At 36.1% G+C, this 21174-nt stretch overlaps 1 protein-coding gene across 2 annotated transcripts in view; it reads right to left on the bottom strand.

Moving 5' to 3' along the window:
- The window catches only part of LOC128027734 (dedicator of cytokinesis protein 2), a 98370-nt gene extending 78005 nt beyond the window's left edge, over window positions 1–20365 (bottom strand). The window contains exons 1-14 of one of the 2 annotated variants that reach the window (XM_052615558.1): window positions 20180–20365; window positions 18021–18104; window positions 14293–14333; window positions 14118–14173; window positions 13938–14034; window positions 12485–12633; window positions 10881–11016; window positions 9862–10019; window positions 9696–9777; window positions 3738–3873; window positions 3581–3656; window positions 1324–1400; window positions 674–924; window positions 477–575 (exon numbers count right to left, since the gene is read on the bottom strand). In XM_052615558.1, the coding sequence (XP_052471518.1) occupies window positions 477–575; window positions 674–924; window positions 1324–1400; window positions 3581–3656; window positions 3738–3873; window positions 9696–9777; window positions 9862–10019; window positions 10881–11016; window positions 12485–12633; window positions 13938–14034; window positions 14118–14173; window positions 14293–14333; window positions 18021–18104; window positions 20180–20222 (1485 nt within the window). In that variant the 5' untranslated portion in view covers window positions 20223–20365. Of the gene's footprint in view, window positions 1–476; window positions 576–673; window positions 925–1323; window positions 1401–3580; window positions 3657–3737; window positions 3874–9695; window positions 9778–9861; window positions 10020–10880; window positions 11017–12484; window positions 12634–13922; window positions 14035–14117; window positions 14174–14292; window positions 14334–18020; window positions 18105–20179 lie in introns of both variants that reach the window. The other variant, XM_052615557.1, reaches the window with a different exon arrangement.
- Window positions 20366–21174: the final 809 nt, after the last annotated feature.

Below are 21174 nucleotides of genomic sequence, written 5' to 3'. Positions count from 1 at the left end.
AATGTGCGTGATGCACGAGAACCAATGAGGTCTGTTCTAGCACATAACATTTGAGCTTCCATGTTCCATGTATTTAATGAACACTTTTGTAATGATCACTCGTTGATTCATTGTTTACTTTTTATTTGCCATCAGACTATCTGAGACATCGCTATTATAATGCATTGCTATGGGTTGCGTCTTGCTTTGGATTTGACTGATGGATTGCATTCTGACACAGCGAGCTTCATGCTTTCTAACCATATCTCCACTTTTTCCCTTTATTTTGCAATTCTGCTTATTGTACATAGAAAATACCGGAGCTTTATATCAGTGGTCCCATATTCAAAACTGTGAGCACATAGTCTGTTTGCAATGTCTCCCACTGTAACACGTTTACACCTACCAATGTCAGGTCTGCAGTGCAAAGATGGATGTTGTTGATACTAATTCACTGACTGATTGGTAGTATGCTCAATGTCTAACTCATTTCTTACCTTAAAAGTTTCCATCCAGCGAGGTTGCTTGATCTGGTAGTAAATGACTGACCTGTATTCATTTACAGGTTGATCTCCAGCTCCCAGACAGATTGAGTTCTGTACAATAACACAAAAGAGCTGTCAATCAACACAGAAAGCCCTATCCCAGTGAGGTAAGGCTGACTTTTGGCCTCGCACTCAGGGGTCACACTCACCGGCACAACCTTCCCCTCCTCATCACAAACCAGCATAATGACCTCCACGTTCTTCTGTGTGGTTTTGTTGTACTTGTCGAAGTCTCCGGAGTGCAGCGTGAGGTAGATGTCATTGCGGATGTCTCCCGGCATGATGATCTCAGGAAAACCCAGTTTTCGCGCAACCACGGTGCTCCGGTCCACCAGGTGGGGATATTCCTTTCGGATCTGGACGATGTCGCCCACTAGAGCTTTCATGGTGACCCACAGACCTGACATGGTGTTTAATGTTCCACATTAGTTTCACCATCAGGATCATGAAAGCAATGCAAGGAATTTCTCTATGATAAAATGTATGTGCCTAGAAATATACAATGATTTCAAAATATTCTTTATACAAGCATACTTTATGAATAATAGCAGGTGCATATGGTGGATAAATGAGGTAAAATAACACCGTCAACTAAGTTTGAACTGTTTTTGTTCATCCTTTACCCCTCGTCTCATTCTCTAATGTCTGTTTTAATGACATAAAGCTCAAGCGTCTGTCATCACTGTTCTGCTGTATTGTGTCTCTGTGTGTGAGTGTGGGCAGACGGGATTATGGGTCCAGCACGTATTAAAGCATTAGCAGAGGGAGCGGTGATTCTGTGCTGTCATTTGAGCCATACCTTGACCTCCGCTGTCACCTCGCGACGTTGTTACTTTGTTGAGGAGAATGTGAAGAAAGTCATTCTCAGCTATAACCCTACAAACACACAAAGAAACAGAAAAAAGACTTTCAATATTAACATAAAAAAATATTATGCATTTATTAAATGGTTCATTTACATTTATATATATATATATATATATATATATATATATATATATATATATATATATATATATATATATATATATATATATATACAGAGAGAGAGAGAGAGAGAGAAAGTAAGAGAGAGAGTGTGAGAGAGAGAGAGTAAATGTGACTTTAAATGCTGTTTATGATTTTTTTAAAAATTTCCCTCATTTCCCTTTTATAACATATGTAATTTGTCATGCTGTAATTTTGACTTTTATCTAATTATTGAACTGTTTTAATCTAATAATTATTTTATTGTGTGTGTCTATCTATCTATCTATCTGTACACTCTTTTGGACCATGGGAGTAAATGACATAACGCAGTAATGAGTAACGCATTTGACGCACTTGCCCCGCCACAGACCTACGTGGATCATCTGCCATTTCATTCAGTCGATTGCTGACTAATATGAGGCAGAGCAACATTACTGCCTGATGGAGCCTAGAAAATGTCCCTAGAATTCAAGATATGGGCCAAAAGCCCGTTGGAGATTGTGTTTCATGTTTACAGGACATAATTAAGAAATATCACATGGGCTGTAGGCTATAAGTGCAATATTACATGAGTGCAAATGTGATACTCATCTTATACAACAGTTAATTTTAGAGTTGTTCCGATTCCGATACTAGTATCGGAAATATCTCCGATACCACAACAAATTCTGGCATCGGCATCGGCGAGTACATGAACCCATATACCGATCCGATACCATTTTCTTAAAAAAGACCTAGTTATGACCGCAAGCTTTGCCTAACCGCTGCACGGTTCTTCTTCGCTGCTCAAAATGCATTGAAAACACAGGAAGTTGTGCTGTGTTGCCACAAGCAACCCCTGTTTAGAGCAGCGAAGAAGAAATGAAAACGCGTTAGCAGCCCTTATCTATATATGACTGGATCACTCATCACATTCTAAACTGCCAAAACACAGTGAAGCCGCTACTATATTATAGATCAGTGGTTAGCAGTATGTCTCTGTAGTACCGGTAGTTACAGACTCTCGAGTATATTCAGTACCGGCAACTGCGTTCAGTCGCTTCCGTGTAAGTCAAAACGCAGGGCTCCAGACAGTAGCCGAATATATACTAGTGTCTGTGAATATTAAACTGCAAAATACTATTTAAATATTACTCCCGCAAAATCTACATCTCTGTGGGTGACTGGCACAGATGCGCGAGAGCTCGCTGTTTTGTAGTCTCTGCTGTGTGTCATGAGGACACGAACGCATAAACCGTCACTTCATGAGAATTTACCGTTTCATTTGAGAATACTGTCATATCATAAACACAGACACTCAAAGATCTTCATGGCAGCCCATTAAAATAAATGTTTGGTTTACATGAGTAAATTGACAATATATAAAGCTACTGTTGTAGCCTACAGTAATAATAATACATCTCTATAATAATAATAATTATGCCTAGATGGTTGCTTGTTTTTTACTTGTTTTTTACTTGTTAGAGATTATCTGATTAATAGATCTTTTTTTATATTCCTAGACTTATTTGTTGCAGTTTTTTTATACAGTTATATTGTAAAACTTAAATACCTTTTTTAGTTTGCGGTGTTAGATTTTTGGCTGCATTTGAAGTTCTTTTTTGCATAAGAAAATAAATAATACTGTCAAATTCATGTTAGATAATAAAAATACTGTAATAAATACAGTAGTTCACCATGTATTTGTTCATGTTTTATTGAGGGATCTGTCTGAAGCACACCATAAAAAAATTCTAGCAATTTACACAGGGCTAGTAGTATATACAGCTGTATATACAGATATACACCCAGGTATCGGATCAGTACTCGGTATCGGCCGATACCCTGAGCCCAGGTATCGGAATCGGTATCGGGAAGAGAAAAAGGGTATCGGAACATCTCTAGTTAATTTGTGTTATTTCAGACACAATGTTGTCTGTTTTGCTCAATTTCCAATTTTACAGGAAATAAATAAATGAAGTCTGAATATATATATATATATATATATATATATATATGTGTGTGTGTGTGTGTGTGTGTGTGTGTGTGTGTGTGTGTGTGTGTGTGTGTGTGTGGATGAACAGAAGATGAGAAGAGGATAGACTTACGGGTGAAACGGAATGAAATATTGTTTCTCTTCGTCACATTCTGTCTTTCCTTTGATGATGTCGCTGATGTCCATCACTGCCGGTAAGCACAGATATATCAGCTGTGTGTCTGTATGCTACATGCAGATCAAATGAGAACATTCACACTGAGATTTACCAGCGACACCAAACGGCCTCCGCAGGCCCATCGTGCACTTCTTATGATTAGCATCTTTTAAATCCATACGGCCCAAACGCACAATCTGACAGATCAGATAGATCTTCTCTCTGCCCAGGTCTTTATTCCCCAGATCCTTTAGAGAGAAAGAAAGAAAAAAGTCCTTAGGACAGGGCTATTCAATTAAAGATCCAAGAGGTCTGGGCTCTATATTTCCTTCCTAGTGGAGGTACGGACTATACAAAATTATACAGCCATTACTGGAAAGGGTTCAGATGTGTAGAAGATGCTGGAAAACCAAAGAATGTGCATGAGCTGAAGGATTTTTTAGTAGAACAGCAGGCAGTTGAACTGATCAGGAGAAAAACAACTGACACAAAACATAAAAACACTCTTGGATCATCCAGGACATAACACACAGCATTAAGATTTTGAACGGGGTCATTTTTATGAATTCAGTTATTATTTTTTCTTGTGGAGCATATGTGAACATCCGTTATGTGAAATAGCTTATTCATGACAGTACTAAATAAAAAATAACATGCAATTTTCACGATAAAAAGGGCTCAGTACAAGGGGCAGTGCGGAGCAGGATCATTACTTCATCTTTACTACTAGATTTAACATGAAAAAACATGGCAGTAAAACAGCTTGTAAACAAATCATCACGTAGCATTTCCTCAGTCAAGTCACCAGTGTCCACAGCTCATCAGTTCACTACAAATGAAGTCTAGAGAAGAGCATTTCACGAAATACTAAACTATATACTCATTATATTTTAGTTTGCCTATTAGTGATGTCTTAATTATTTAATGTTTCAATAAATCTGTTATGAAACGAGTTATGAGAGGCACTATGTAAATTAACTATATTTCAACAGTAGAAATTCTATAATTTATAAGTTAAAAGCTGCATTATATTCATTTAACATTCATTTCATACATTTAAGTTGAGTCTTGCTTGTTATATTTAAAAATAATTAAGTTAATAAATATAAATAATTATAAATAATACAATTAAGTTCGGGATCTGTTGTTAACATTATAGTAGGCCTAATGTAAAAGGGCTCAATATAGAGCATAACCCAAGGTAGATATGTATCCGAAAGAAAATTAATTATAACGGAATATATTTAAAGAGAGACCAATTTGTTCAGTAAACCACTGTTAAAAAAAAAAAGAATATATATATATATATATATATATATATATATATATGAATAGTTACACAGTTCCCTTTTTGATATTTGGTCCTCAGAACCAAAGGTCACTGGCTTCTGAGAATGTTTCTATTAAAAAATAATTAAATAAATATATTTATATATAAATATATTTTAAAAAATTAAAATCATCAGTTGAGCACAATTAAATATGATTATCAAAAGATAAGATCAGATGTTTTATCAGGCTATTATTATATTTTACGCTTAAATGCTTATGTAAGGCAGAAGGCCATGTGACAAAAAAAAAAAAGATACTGTATGGGGGTTCAGAGTTTTCCTCTTGAAGTCTGGAGAGTTTGTAGAAACAAACATATGCAAGACGCTCTCATCATGTGCGGAAAACAGAGTTATCTAGTAATGTTGAGTGTTTATTTTGTCTTTCCTTGCCATCGAAAAAAAATATTTCCCCAATTTTAAAAAAAGTGTTTATTTTTAAAATGCTCTTAACATACTGATTAATTTTACTAAATGTAGATGAAAAAAAAATCAAAACCTGATTTGAATAGTCAGTATGAATAGTTAGTTTATTTTAAATGTATTTTTATTAGTTTTTGTACTTTTATTTACTTATTCTTTCATTTATATATATCAATTTATTTATTTATTTTTATGCATTGATTTATTCCCATATGTATTTATTTCCAGATTTATTTATTCATATATTTCTTTTTACTTTTCCATGTGCAACATGGAAATGAGGGAGGCAGCCCTTGTAGATCGATAGTGAATCATTGGTTGAAAGCTCACGCAGAAGAATCAGATTAAACTATTGATAGAGATCGGAGAGATCCAATATATTTTCACAGATTCACGTTATTATTTCTAATTATTTTATAGTAACTGAATTCAGTTACTTATCTTCATAGTTACATCATTAAGCCCGGAACTATCAACATCGTCTATGAGTTTGTAGGTTGATGACAATAGACACTCTGTTTTGGTTTCTAAGGCTTGTCTTCATTTTGTAAACACAGATAAAAGACTCCCAAAAGCATTGTGAGTTTATCATAAATCCAGGCTCACAATGCTTTTTGGAAACGCGACCCACTGGCATTAAGTTAGCTTGGCGCTACATGCTTTATATTCGCAAGTTTAGGGACCATCTCTAAGGTCACATACAACATTGGTATGTGTTTGATTTTTTATATTTATAAAATAAACTCAAATCATATACCTGTCTAGTAGCTTAACACTTTACAGTTGGTTTAGTGACTGTAAGCTATTTTCTTAAAATGCCATTGGAATTAGAAATGTGTATACTAATGTATTTAACTTTAGAGATGATCCCTGAATTTGCAAATACCGAGCTTCTAACATCAAGCCAACTCTATGCCAGTGGGTAGTGTTTCCAAAAAGCATTGTGAGCCTGAGTAGACCGTAGAGACCTTGGGTATAACTGGTTTATGATAAACTTATGCTCACAATGCATATGAGAGTGAAGATTATCTCTGATTACAAAATGAACACACCGTAGAAACCTCCACTGAGTGGCTTAATAATGTAACTATCAGTAACTGAATTCAGTTGCTATTAAATAATTCAACATAATAAATGAGAATCTTTGAAAATATACTGGATCTCTCCAGTTGATCTGGCACATCCAACTCTCAAACTCTGACCTTTATTTTTAGTTTAATCTGACATATCTGCGTGAGCTCTCAACCAATGATTCACTGGCATTCCACAAGGACCACCTCCCTCATTCCCATGTGGCACATGGAAAAGTAAAAATATATAAATAAATGAATAAATGAATCTGAAAATAAATACATATGGGAATAAATAAATACATATTAAAAAAAAAATTAAATTAAAATTAGTGAAAGTATAAGTAAATAAAACTTAAAAAGAATGAAAATAAATGTAAAATAAATACAAAAACAAACAATACATAAAGGAAAGGGGTAATTTAAAATATAAATTCAGAATACAATTTTATTACAAATTAACTATTATTTATTTTTGTTTTTATCACATTTATTTTTTACATTTTTATATTTTCCTTTTATTATATTTATTTATTCATCTGCATATTTATTTATTTATTCATTTCTGCAGGTTTGGTCCTCCATATGAGAAGGGCTTTAAAAGAACATTACAATAAAGGACCCTGAGCGCTTGTGGTGTGAACCACTCCGTTCTTTTGAAGTACTGCTCACTTAATTTATAAATGGTAAAATGGTGCTGCCGTTGCCATTATATCTTGTGGCCTGGTCGAAAACCAAGCAGAGGTCCAGACCTGGACCGCCATTTGAATATGCCTGCATTGTGACATCAAACAAACTGTATCATCACAAAAATCTTTTTTTTTTTTAATTCCATGGAAAGCCCATTTTCACCACATAAGAAAACAAGCATGCTTTGCTTAATCATAATTATGAGATTAAAAGGTTGCAATTATAAGATATTAGTCGAAGACGTCAAAATTATTAGATCATTTATGACAGTCATAATTATAGAACTTTTTTTAATGAGATATAATAATATCCAATATAAAAAGTGTATAATTGTCATGACGCAATTGGCTGAGTGTTAGGGAGACGAAGGCACGACGAAGATTATAACAAACACTTTTAATGGTAATCCAAAACAATTCCGGACAGACAACAGTCAACAGAACACAGCTTAAGAAGGCTGGCAAATGAAGATAATTAACTAGACACACCTGAACCAACTGAAATAATGACCGGGAGACAGAAACTATGTCACATAGGGCGCATGGGGAAAGAAAACACAACAAATAGACCAGGGGTGTGACAGTTCACCCCCCTCAAGGAAGGGGCGACCTCGTGCCACAGAAACGAAGGGAAGGACGGAGAGGGACTTATAGGAGGAGGACAAAGGAGTGGAAATGGTATGGTTACATGGGATGGCAAAGGGCTTGCAGGAAGGCAGGCAGACAATACAGTTGGAGGTTCGACCGGAGGACGGACACCCAGAAGAAGGACTACGAGCAGAGCCAAGGGTGGATCAGATGGAGGAAGGAGCCAAGGAGAAGCCAGGAGGGAGCAGGAGGAGCCTGGTGGTTCACCGGCCACAGCCATGAAGGTGGCCTATTGAGGAGCCGACGGACAGAGGTGCAATGGTGGAGGAAGGGCTGACGGCTCTAGGGGCTGACCAATGGCAGTCATGCAGGTGGTGGAGCAGCCCAAGGTGGAGACAGATAGCCAAAGAGTCAGGGTGACGATCGGGGTGATCGGGAGGCCCAAGGCGAAGCAGATGGCTCCGGCGACTGAAGTGTAAGCGGGGATCCGGAAGGCCACGGTGAAGCCAGAGCAACAGGTTTTTCTTGTACAGAACAACCTCCTGGAGAGCTACCAATCTGGCTTCAAAAGCAGCCACTCAACTAAGACTGCCATGAAACTCAGTTTCTGAAGCCCTGGAACTGGCAAGAATAGCTGACTCATCTTGCTGGTGCTGTATGCAAACTTTTGACACAGTTAACCACCAGATTCTCCCATCCAGCCTCAGAAACATGGTCATCTCAGGAACTGCACTCCTGTGGATCAAGTCCTACCTCTCAGGTAGGTCCTTAAGGGTGTCTTGGAGGGGTGAATTTTCTAAGTCACAACTTCTTGCTACTGGGGTTCCTCAAGGCTCAGTGCCTGGACCACTTATCTTCTCCATCTACAGGACATGACATAATTGGGATCTGTCATTCAGAAGCATGGCTTTTCTTATCACTTCTATGCTGATGACACCCAACTCTACTTCTCATTCCAACCTGATGATCCGACGGTAGCTGCTTGCATTGCAGCCGGTCTGAGAGACATTTCTAGCTGGATGAAGGACCATCACATTCAATTCAACCTTACAAAGACAGAGCAGCTTATGGTTCCAGCAAACCCATCATTTCATCACGACTGCTCTACACAGATGGGTTCATCAACCATAACTCCTTCCAGAACAGCCAGAAACCCAGGAGTTGTGATCAATGATCAGTTAAGCTTCACAGATCATATTGCTACAATGACCTGGTCCTGCAGATTTGCCTAGAAAGATTAGACCCTTCCTGTCAGAGCAAGCAGCACAACTTCTCGCCCAAGTTCTTGTTCTCTCCAGACTGGAATATTGTAATGCTCTTTCAGTGGGCCTTCCTGCAATTTCTATCAAGCCTTTGTATCTGATCTGGAATTCAGCAGTAAGAATGGTATTCAATGAGCCAAAAAAGCTCATGTTACCTATCTCCTCAACAGGTTAGTTCAAACTTATGTACCCTCCAAAAGCTTGCATTCTGCAAGTGAAAAGTGCCTTGTGGTGCCATCCCAAAAAGTCACTTATGAGGTACTAAGTCATTAAGTAATTAGTTTTTTGATGTCATCATTTTGAATTAAAAAGACTATTATAAATAGTCCATTATGTAGACTATTATAAAATTATTATAAATAGTAATTTATAGCATAAAAAAGTCAAATTTATGACATGAAAAGTCATAATTAGGAGATATATTTTAATACCATAATTATGATTTATGACAAAAAGTCAAATTTATGACCAATTAATTATGGAGGGGGGCGACAAATAATGACAACAAAAGTAAATTATGAGATACTAATTCATTATTACATAATTCGATCTTTGTGTCATAATTTTGACATTTGTATGTCATAATTATAACTTTTAAATCTCATAATTATGATTCAGCAAAGTGTGTGTCTTTTTTTACTCATGTGGCAGAAATGGGCTTTCATATTTACCTTAAACAGACTGAGGAGTGAAATCTGTAAGTGACTTACTGTAAAGACCACCTTTAGACTGTTGAGCATCTCAATGTCCTTGGGCAAACCTTTATCTCCCCAACGGACCAAATAATTCTCACTGCACGGACAGATAGAGACAGTGTTGGATTTATGACAAACTCCTCTTAGACTTACCATTAAAGTGTGTGTCGGTGAGACGCACCTGATGTTGGTCTGTTTGTTGGGGTCGTAAAGAGACATGAAGAGCTCCGAATCCTCACCGATACGACACACAAAGTTACGCACAAAGACATACAGGCTGTGAGTGGGAGAAGACTGGATCCGTGCGGATACTCCAGAATGATCCATCTGAACGTTGGACTACACATAGCAGAACAGAAGAGATGAGAGATGATATTAAACAGAGTTTAAATGAACTGAACAGAGCTCTTATTTAACAGCTGCTGGGTTGCTAATGTTTTCTGCGTGGTTGCAGTTGGCAAAGTGTCTGGGTGGTTGATAGGGTGTCCAGATGCTAGCTAGGCTGTTTTGCCTGGTTGTAAAGGTGTTGCATTATTATACAGCTGCTAGGGTGTCTGGATGATTGCTTGGATGTTCTAGATGGATGGCAAGGCATTTCTGAGTGGTTTCTAGGGTGTTCTGAGTGGTTACTAGAACATTATTATGCAATTGCTGCTAGGGTGTCTAGGTGATTACAAGGGAATCGTTATGCAGTTGCTAGGGTGTCCTAGTGGGGGTCTCCTAGTGTCTAGTAAATTGTGAAGGTGTTGATAAGTGGTTGCTAGGGTGAACTGGGGAGTTGGTAGGGTGTCTGACTGGATTCTAGGCAGTCTAGATTGGGGTCTCCAAACTCGGTCTTGGAGGGCTGGTGTCCTGCGGTGTTTAGCTCCAACTTGCCTCAACACACCTGCCTTGAAGATTCTAATATTGCCTATTATTGTTAAGTGGTTTCTAGGATGTCTGGGTGGTTGCTATGGCATTGCAAAGTGGTCACTTGGGCATTACTGTTGTTTTGCTAGGGTGTTTGGGTGGTTCCTAGGGCATTATTTTGCAGTTGCTAGGGTGTGTGGCTGGTTGCAATGGCATTGCTAAATGCCATTGCTAAAAATGTCTCATTCAAAATGTAAACTCGCTTTTTGATACTTGAAATGCAAGAAGCTCCTTGTGGTTTTATTCTCATGGTTCGTCAGCAAACCGTTGAAACGAAAGTGAAATAAAAACCTGTTCTTCTTTAATGCGCTCTGTGATCTTGGCTGTAGCGTCCTCGTGCGCTCTGAAGAGGCTGATGACGCTTGCGTTCTCTGGGTCCAGAATATTCCCATCTGTGTCCCGTACCACCACATCCAACTCCAAGATCCTGGAGGCAGAATGATGCTTACTGTAATTTGACTTGGAGTTTGACTGTTTGTACTCCCACATGTATCTAATTTCAAATGATAATTCAGTGCGCAAACACAGATCCTTGAAATGATCTGACAGTTGTGCTCTTGCTCGGAGCTCTGCTGGAGAAGCGTGAGTCCAAAGATGCACCTTAGACGTCAGTTTAATGAAACACTACACTGTAATTTGTGTTATTTTAGTATAATTTATATACTATTATAAATTAATTTATTTCGTACATTTTGAATTTTGAACTTTTAATTTACACTGTCATTTTTCAATTATTTATTTATCTTTTTAAATAGTCATTTTATTTATTTATTTTTTCATTTTTTTATTATACATTTATTTGTATTCCAGTTTTAGTTTAAGTTGTAAATTGTTCTTATTTTCAGGGAGTCATTTTAGGGCTTTATTTTAAACTCATTTAAATGTTTAATCTATATTTCCCTTAGTTTTACACTTTTCATCTGTATCTTATTTAATTTCAGTTCTATTTATACAAAATGTGTTTAGTATTTAGTTAACAATCATAACCCCGGCATAATATATTAAAAATACTGAAATATTGTATAATATTGAATAGTGTACAATATTGAAAATATTGTATTTCTATCAAATATTTGTATAATGTCACTAGGCAAAATCTTACATCATGGTATGAGTATTTTCATTTCATGACAAACAATATGTATCAGAATAAAAGTAATTTTTGCAGGAACTAAGATTTTTTAAATGCCTAAAATGTTAGATAATTTTAGAAATTTCACAATTCTCTATATTAATTTAATATCACAACAAAAAATAATACTAGTATAGCTAATTTCAGTTCTCAAGTTTATCGAATACAATCAGTAATGAAATAAGAATAAAGAGACTATAATTACAAGAAACAGCACAAGAAAATACAACAACAAAAACTAAATGACATCAAAAGCATTGTATTTTCATGCCCAAATGTTTACATTGAAAACACCAATATTGGATATCTAACTCATTATCTTGAGAAAACAATAATTAACTTAAATAGATCTGAATCCAAGAACCTGAATCCTCACCCTCCAAGTGGTGAGGGAGTAATTTTTTTTATTTTTTCCTCAGTAATTTATTAAAGTTCAGGCGTCAGAAAGACATTTTATCCCCTTCAGGTTTGTTAATTAATTTCTTATTGTTAATGTACAAATTAACTTATCCATTAACAACAGCCTAGAGCAAATCACTGAAGTTCTGCAGAGGAATTACACCAGCCGACTGGATCATATTATTCTCTGCTTTATCAGATGTGTGTTAGTACAATTATGATATCAGATGATAATACCATAGTACTGTATGGTGACATTCATATACTATAAATTAAGATATGAATGTATGCATGGTTTATATTAGCATAGTAAAAAATACACACAGACATGAGCACAAGTGGAACAGACACCTGAAATACATACTTATTTCCGTAGTCAATCTTTGAGGTGACTTTCTGTTTGAGCTCCTTGAACTCGTCACTCGGCAGCGTCCCGGACAGGAGCTGTGAACGCCACTCCATCAGATCCCACATCAGCCGCTGCACCTGACTGAAACGCTCCTTTTTACTGGACTGATGGGAAATAAGACCAGCACTGATTGGTCAGAAGTCATTACAAATAACACATTTATAACAAAAAGTTATTATTTTGGATGTTTCACTTGCAAGACTCCATACTAGATTATGTATAATTTACATATATTTACAATGAATTAAAGAACATTAAAAATTATAATGAATATATAGCGCATATATTTAGCAAAATACCCCTCTCTTGCGATTTATTGGATGGGAAGTGCCCTTCAATGTTCCATCCAATAACTGAATACAGGCTACACTTGTCAATTCCTGGGATTTAAGAATCAGTATCGTTCAGCAAAAAAGAGAATTGATTAATATCGAGTTTTTTTTTTATATCATTATTTTTAAAATATATATTATTTTTTTATATAAAACATTTTATATAAATCTTAAGTAAAAAAACAAAAAAAACAAAAAAAATTCTGAAGAATGGTTCACAATAAGACCAAGAAGTAAACTTTATCACTTCTGATTTAATTTTGACTCTAAACGTCGTTTTTGTTGTCACTTCACACTGAGAACGCAAGGTCATTTTGTGGGATATTATGGTGCCTGTAAGGTGACTTGTTCGGTTTACTTAGTTTTGTCGTGGCCACAAAATAATAACTTGTGGGAACATGATAATATGTCGAGGCCACGAGATATTAATTTGTAGGAACGTCATATTAACTCGTGGGAACGTCATTCTATGTCGTGGCCACGAGATCATTTTGTCAAGGTAACGACATCCTACAATAATCGTGGCTACGAGAAAAACATGTCGTTCCCTCAACATCAAAAGTCGTGGCCACGAGAAATGGATGTTGTTCACAATATGCCGCTCCCACGAGTTAATATGACGTTCCCACAAATTAATATCTCATGGCCTTGACATATTATCACGTTCCCTCGAGTTATTGTTTTGTGGCCAAAACAAAACTAAGTAAACCGAACAAGTCACTTTACGGGCACCGTAGGATATAATATTTCACGTACAATGCACATTCTGTCAGGCTATGCAATTCAGAAAACTCCCATACTTGGCACAGTACGCATATTGCAAAAGTAATATCACTACACTCTTAAAAATAAAGGTTCCAAAAAGAGTTTTTATCCATTTTGTTCCCCAACGAACCTTTTAGTGAGCACCTCATAAAATAAATATTTAGTTCTTAGTGTGAAGAACATTTGAAACATCTAAAGGACCTTTTGTGGAATGGAAAGATTCCAGGGTTCTTCGTGGAACCACACGCCAATAAAGAACCTTTATTTTTAAGAGCGTAGTACAGTATCCCACTCACATCTGAACGTCTCACCACATAGAGCTGTTTCCAAATGCTGCCCCATTCTCTCAGTGTGGTGGTCACCTCCTTCACCAGCGGCATCTCACCAGACATTATGATCTCCTCATCTCTGCAGAAGGAAACAGAGAGAGGGTCAGAGGGTGGATGGATGGATGGATGGATGGATGGACTGACAGATGGACAGAAACTCACCCTTTCTTTTCGACGATAACTTCCTTTAACACTATAAAGCTTGCAGGAAATGCTCCCTTAAATAAGGAACAAAGTAAATCAGCAAACAGTTGGGAGAGGAACTTCAGGTCAGATATTCAGGAATAAAACATTCTGCTCTTGTACAAACACCAAAAACTAAAAGCTGTTTACTCACTTTTTTCTCTTTGTCCTTGATCACGTAACCTTTAAACCATCCTGAAACAAGTACATACTGATTTAGATTTCAGGCGATTTCGAGAGAATATTTCTGTTGCTCAAACAGCATTTAAAAAATGAACATTATAACCTAACAGTTTTTAGCAATTAGGTTGCCTTGTATATTTCTTCAGTAATTTCACATGTCAAGAAAAAGTATAAAAAAATTAAATAAAAATAAAAATAAAATATCATTCTCAACCTTACTCTAGAACATTGTAAATCTTAAAAGTTTAAAGGCTTTAAAGTGTCGTGATTAGGAAAATTATATATATATTTATTCTATTGAAGATAATGTAAATGTTTTGATGGTTTAATGTTTCCATTTAAATTTAATTTAATTCTATGATCATACCTGATTTTTCTGCATCTTTACTGGAGTCTTCAGTGTTGATCCTTCAGAAATCATTATAATATGCTGATTTGCTGCTTAATTATAATCAATTATTATTTGTGATCAATTATCAATAATCATTCTTATTATTATTATCAGTATTGAAAATGGTTTAAATATTTAATATTTTTGTGGAAACTGTGATGTTTGAAATTTTTCAGGATTATTTGTTGATTACAGGAAAGAACAGCATTTATTTGAAATATAAATAATTTGTAATAAGTATATCTTTACTGTCATTTAAATCAATTTAATGCAACCTTGATGAATAGGGAATAGGCAGCTTCCTGATCCAGACTGAATGGTAATCCACAAAAATATGAAACAGCACAACTGTTTTCAACATTGAAAATAATCAGAAATGTTTCTTGAACAAATCAGAATATTGTACACCAGAATGATTTCTGAAGGATCATGTCACACTGAAGACTGGAGTAATGATGTTTAAAATGCAGCTTTGATCACAGGAATATTATTATTATTATTTTTTTTTTTTTACTATTTGAATAGAAAAAGGCTATTCTAAATTGAAACTTTTTCACAATATTACTGTTTACTGTATTTTTCATCATCATCAGTTTTTTACACTGTCTTCCACAATTGGAACTTTAAAACTCTATAAAATGAAAGGATATGTCAAGCAACTGCAAAGTACAATAAAAACTATGAAGGTAAAATGACGTCAAAAAGATTTGCATATGCAGGGTAATATTTGTGGAATTATATAATATAATTATATACATAAGAGTGTTTGTAAGCGTAAATTATACTGATACTGTAAGTGTAAATAAAATTTCCATGTGAAAGAGAAGCTTTGTAAAGGTGTAAATCGCGTTTCAAACAATTATTTGCACCATGTTACTGTTACTTGTAAGTGTAATTCAAGTATTGTGAAATAAAGCAATGTTGTTGTTTTTTTCACAAAAAGACAGTCAAAAGCACTGCAGTTTAAAGAACTGCAAAACAGATTGACTGCATATAACAAATCTGTATGTAAAAAAAAAAAACTGTTGCAATTGTCTAAATGACTTGTTGTGTATGCGGGCCAAAAGTTCCCGAAATAAACTGATATGTACAAATCCGTCTTTCTTTTTTATGTGCTTAAAATTTTGGCATGTAAATAAATGCAAATAAACGGGTAAAGTTTTCCGTCAATTGTTCCCGGGTTGCTAGATTTTGCACGTTCACACTGCCAGTGATTACCAGGGATATGTGCGTGCTTTCACACAAAACCCGTAAAGATCCCGTAACAACATGTGACATCAGGGCGTGACGTGTAATGTACTATACTTTCACTGAAGAAAGCGAACGATCTCGGCGTCAGCGCGGAAAGTGAGGAACTAACTGATCTCTGCTTCATTATTTTTAAGAGCGTAGTACAGTATCCCACTCACATCTGAACGTCTCACCACATAGAGCTGTTTCCAAATGCTGCCCCATTCTCTCAGTGAAGCGAACGATCTCGGCGTCAGCGCGGAAAGTGAGGAACTAACTGATCTCTGCTTCATTACAGTTTGCAAATACTTTTCGTTGCGAACGTTTAACCTCTTTCAAAACAGCCGGTAAAAGAGTCGAGCGATAACGTGCGTCATCACTTTGACACGGCATTAGATCTGGCTTTTGTTCACACAGCGCTCGTCCTGGGTTCAATGCCGGAATCAATCCCGGGACGTGCTCGCTTTCACACAGAAGGCGACCTGGCAATGTTCAGGCAATATGCCGGGTCCAACGTGTAGTGTGAAAGGGGCTTAACTGAGTTTTGCAAGCGTGAGGGGGAGGGTTGGTCCACCTTCTTCTTGTAACGAATCAACTGAGCCTCTCGCTGACTCTCAATTTACTCTTATCTATTTGGTTCGATAAACGCCAAGAAATTAATCTTCATTTAGTTCAGGATTGTTCTTGCTGAATGATACTTTTAACATACACATACCGTAAAAAAAAAAAAAGATAATAATTCACAAAATAACATCTTAATTAAAACATGCAAAAGAACGATTCGTTCAACAACCGAACATCACTATTACAGATTGGTTCTATGCAGTCAATCTGTTTAAACTGTTTTATTCTCTTGCAAATCACTGTTTACAGGCTTGCAGTGCTTTTGACCATCTTTTGGCAGAAAAAAAAATCTGCCAAAAGTGAAAGCACGGAAAAATTGAAGTCAGAAGCATTCAGTTCATAATTGTTTAGCATTTTTCATGAAGCTGCAGTTTCACAATACATTAATTACACTTACGAGAAACAGTAAAATGCTGCAAATCATTTTACCTTCATAAAAAAACACTCCACATTCTGCACTACATTCCAAGTCTTCAAGAGAAAAGCAGAGCATTGTTTCATATGGACTGATATTATGGTAGGCATTTAAACTAGTTCTCTATGTAAAAGAGACGTGTCAAAATTCTTCAAAATTATTTACAATTGCCATATACACCAGGATAGATAAAATATAATGTAAAGAAGTATGACAGTCACTCATTTATGATATTTATATATAAAAAAGCATTTTAATTAATGTCTTTTATGTTAGTAAGTGGGAGTAAAATTGCTCTAATAACCTGGTGGGTTTATGGTGTAATGGGCGTGGGCCGCTCTGTGCCAAAAAGTCTAGGGCCGCATTTAGCCCCAGTCTGCCCCTGATTCAGTGTTTGCTGGCTTAATTTTATTAATTTTGATTCTCAAGTAATTATATCTCGATTCAACCCTCCTGTTGTGTTGAGGCCAGTTTTTAAACCTGCTCAAAATACTGGTCATATTTCTCATTCAGGGTCATGAATGTGCATGCAAAGTGTTTGTGTTGGGGACATTTTGACTCTCCCATTGAACCTCATTGGTTTCTGTGCAAAACCTCAACATCAAAGAGTGAGGTTAAATAACGTTATTGTAGTTTTTCGAACACTAAATTATGAAATGCATGAGAATCTATGAAAACAAAGACTAAGAAATTCAGACTCATCTGAATCATCTAAGAAAAATCTATTGTTTTTTTCTATCTATTTTAGTTTCAAAGTCAAATGAAGCTTGGTGTTATTTATAGTGTGAGGTTGTTGTTGTTGTTTTTTTTTTTTTTTTTGCTGTTGTTCATTGGGGCAGTTGCATGGAAACCAACCAACACAGAAGCTGTACCCAGTTTTTGAATACAACGGGGGAGTTGAAAATTTGTAGATATTTGCACAGAAAAACAAGAAAACAATACTGAGTAAGACTTTTTTTTTTGTTGTTGTTGTGGAAAATGGCGCAAGCAACACCAAGGTCATGGGTTTGATTCTCAGCAATATCCCAGGATCCCTCACCTTCACATGACTCCTGTATGTGCACCGTATCCCCGATAGCCAGGGACAACTGCTTCTCCGCTTTGGCGACAAAATTCCACTTAACTTCAGAAAAAAAGAAAGAGCATATAAACTGCATGAAACTGAAAGAGATGTCACAGTTTGGATTTAGTTTTCAGGAGATGTTTAGCCAAACAGATCATTTAATGCTTCCAAAAAGACATCAAAAGATATCTGCCCTCAACGACTTCAAAAGAGTCTTTTGATTTATGTCTGGAGCAGAAAAGCAGCAGGAGGACGCACACGCTGAACTTTAATACTTCAGCCAGCGTCAATGACACTGAAAGTTAAAGTGCATAAGCAGAGATGGAGGACATTATTATTACACACGCGCGCACACACACATACGCACACACACAATTCATTTCTGCAAGTACGAGTTCGTTGGCCTACTTCCTCTCAGAGCAGCTTCCTGTACAACATAGCACACACAGATACACACCGCCATCAGCATGTTTACAATTGAAATAACATTCAGAATCAATGAATATACATTTACATGATCAGACAGCTTTTATTTCAAGTTCCTAATAAGTTTAAGCATGCTATTAGCTTTATATCTTCCAACAAACGTGCTGTGAGCTACAGCCCTGCTGACTACACATTCCTACAGAAGTCAAGTCACTTTTGCTTTTCAAATAACCCCAACGCTCTGGATCCTACATTCATAGATAACTTTAAATAGCAGTTCTCGAATTAGTTTGACCATTTCAAGCTTTGTACTGTTGAACACTTCGCATATGAGCTGGACTATAAACTTCTCTTAATTAAAAGAGATTTCAGTGAAATTTGCATGAAATATTTCTTCCCAAATGTTGCTATTTAGTTACAGCAGAAAAACTTCTCACATGCATTTAATTTAAGGATCAACATTGTCTCAGATGTTTCTCTTATTCCTAAAATAATAGTCAACACAAACTATGAAGTTATTCTGTCTTCATATTATTAAAAAATACCATGTCTATGTGGTTTTTATTAACAATCATCAACTTTAAAATAAAATGAGATATGTTGCATTGTTTTTTTGTTTTGTTTTTCAGCTAATGTTTATTTTATTTCAAGCAACAGAAATAATTATTATGGTTTTAGTTTATTTATCTTATTGATTTTTTTTAAACATGTCTAAGTGTTTTATTAAGTTTATTTAAATTGTAGTTTAAGTTATTTTAGTTCACAATCTTAAACTAAAAGAAAATGAGATGTTGACATGTTGCTAACTTAAAATGTAATATTTTATTTCATTTAATGTATTATATTGTAGACATAAATTTTATGTTTTAATTAACTATAATAAGCCGGGAATAAATGAGTCATAGCTGTCCTACAGTAAGAGTATAGAGCTATAAAATGAATGTGGATAGCAGCAATATTATTTATATTTATATTTATATTTATATTTATATGGAGATCTCTGGATTTTGATCTCAAACTTTGGTATCCTGAGCAAATTCTGAGACCTTAGTAAGTCTCTAGAGGAGATTCCTAGTCTCTTCTCACTGCTGTCTAGGAGAAACGACTGAGGTAATAAAGATATCTCCCTTGTGTGTTTAATTCACACAGGTCTCCTCTTGTGTTATTAAATGCTGACAAACCTTATAGCACAACCGTTCTGCAAACAGGCTAAATAAGTGATTCCTCCTTGCTATAGAAAGTAAAAATGTGCAGAAGTTCCCATATGACATTATTTCAGGTTGATTCAGTTGCATTAAATTATATTTTTGACTTTAATATACCGTTGTTAACCAAAAGATGCAAACTTTTACAATGCATTTTAAGTTTTAAGTAAGAAACTGTCATGGGGTTCAGGTAACAGTTTGTTTTTGCACTATATTGCATTAACGGCACCGTCATAGAGACATAAAACAAAAAAGGCAGATTTTCAAAACTAAATAAGTGCAAAATGATAAAATGCTGCAATCTGTTTAGTCCAGTGACTGTTGGGCTGCTTAACTGATCCGTCTCTGCCCACATCCTGAGATATAGGAACTAAATCAAACATCTATATATGCCTGCTGCGAAGGCCGCCAGGAATATAAACACACAACTTCACATTTAAAATACACAGGTGAATCACATGCACACACACACAACCACACAAAAAAACCCCAAGCAAAACTCACCAACTCCATATCTTTGAGAGCTTGTTTTTGTCCAAGGAGCCATTGGTTGGACTATAAAACGCTCTCCTATGGCTATATCTGTCTGTATTGTCTCTTTCGGAGTATCTCAGTTCCTTTCTTATGCCCTACACTGACTGTTTTTGGGTGAGGGTGCGAGAATTAACCAGAGGAACAAGTGCTCCTCCTCCTCTGTGTCTGACTGTCTGCTTCTTCCTCTTCCTCTTTTGGCCTCCACATTTAACTGGCTGACAGCAGAACTTCACCACGGTGACTAAAGCACGTTTCAGTGACTTTCATTGATTCAAATTTTGAGATCGTGTATGTTTTGGGTCTCAGACTCCACTTTGATTTATTGGGGTGTTTCATGGTGCATCTTAATCGTCATTTATGAATCTGTAATGCTAGAGGAAGCGTCTGGAGTGGGACAAGACAAGCAGAGATTCCCTGAAGAAGTTTGTTTTATGCCCCCCTGAGACTTAATATGAGCAGGTTTATACAAACACACGAACAGGCTGCTCTGTAGTCATAAACCACAAAAATAATGTCAATCTTCAGGTGCATCTCCTACTGTAACCAGCAGAGGGCTCCACAAACACTCACTTAGAGATTATACACATCCTAATCATCCTAAACTTAATATGTGTATATGTTAACATCTAATGACTCCATGCACACACTTACCAAAAATACCATGTTAAAAACATTGCTGCTGAGTGAATGAATCCTGACAGCTGCTTATAGTGCATGAAAATACCTCATAAATCCATTTCTATAGGAAGTCAAGAGAAAAATATATGTAAACGCATCAAGATGTGGGAATTTTGTGAAACTCTGTTGCTGAAGGAACCAGTAGATGTCCTGCATTCACTGTGTTTTAGACTCATTAGAAGTTTGTGGCCGTTGATCTGTCTAGACAGACCCGAGCTCCTTTTGAGCCTGAGCTTTTGCGTTTCATCTGCATCTCCAGCTGCGTATGTGCTCGTGAGAGCCGGATT

Source organism: Carassius gibelio, chromosome A14 (assembly GCF_023724105.1).
Source record: "Carassius gibelio isolate Cgi1373 ecotype wild population from Czech Republic chromosome A14, carGib1.2-hapl.c, whole genome shotgun sequence".
In the NCBI taxonomy this organism is placed as follows: domain Eukaryota; kingdom Metazoa; phylum Chordata; class Actinopteri; order Cypriniformes; family Cyprinidae; genus Carassius; species Carassius gibelio.
Note: the sequence above shows the minus strand (reverse complement) of the source record. Positions and strands in the feature narration are given on the sequence as shown.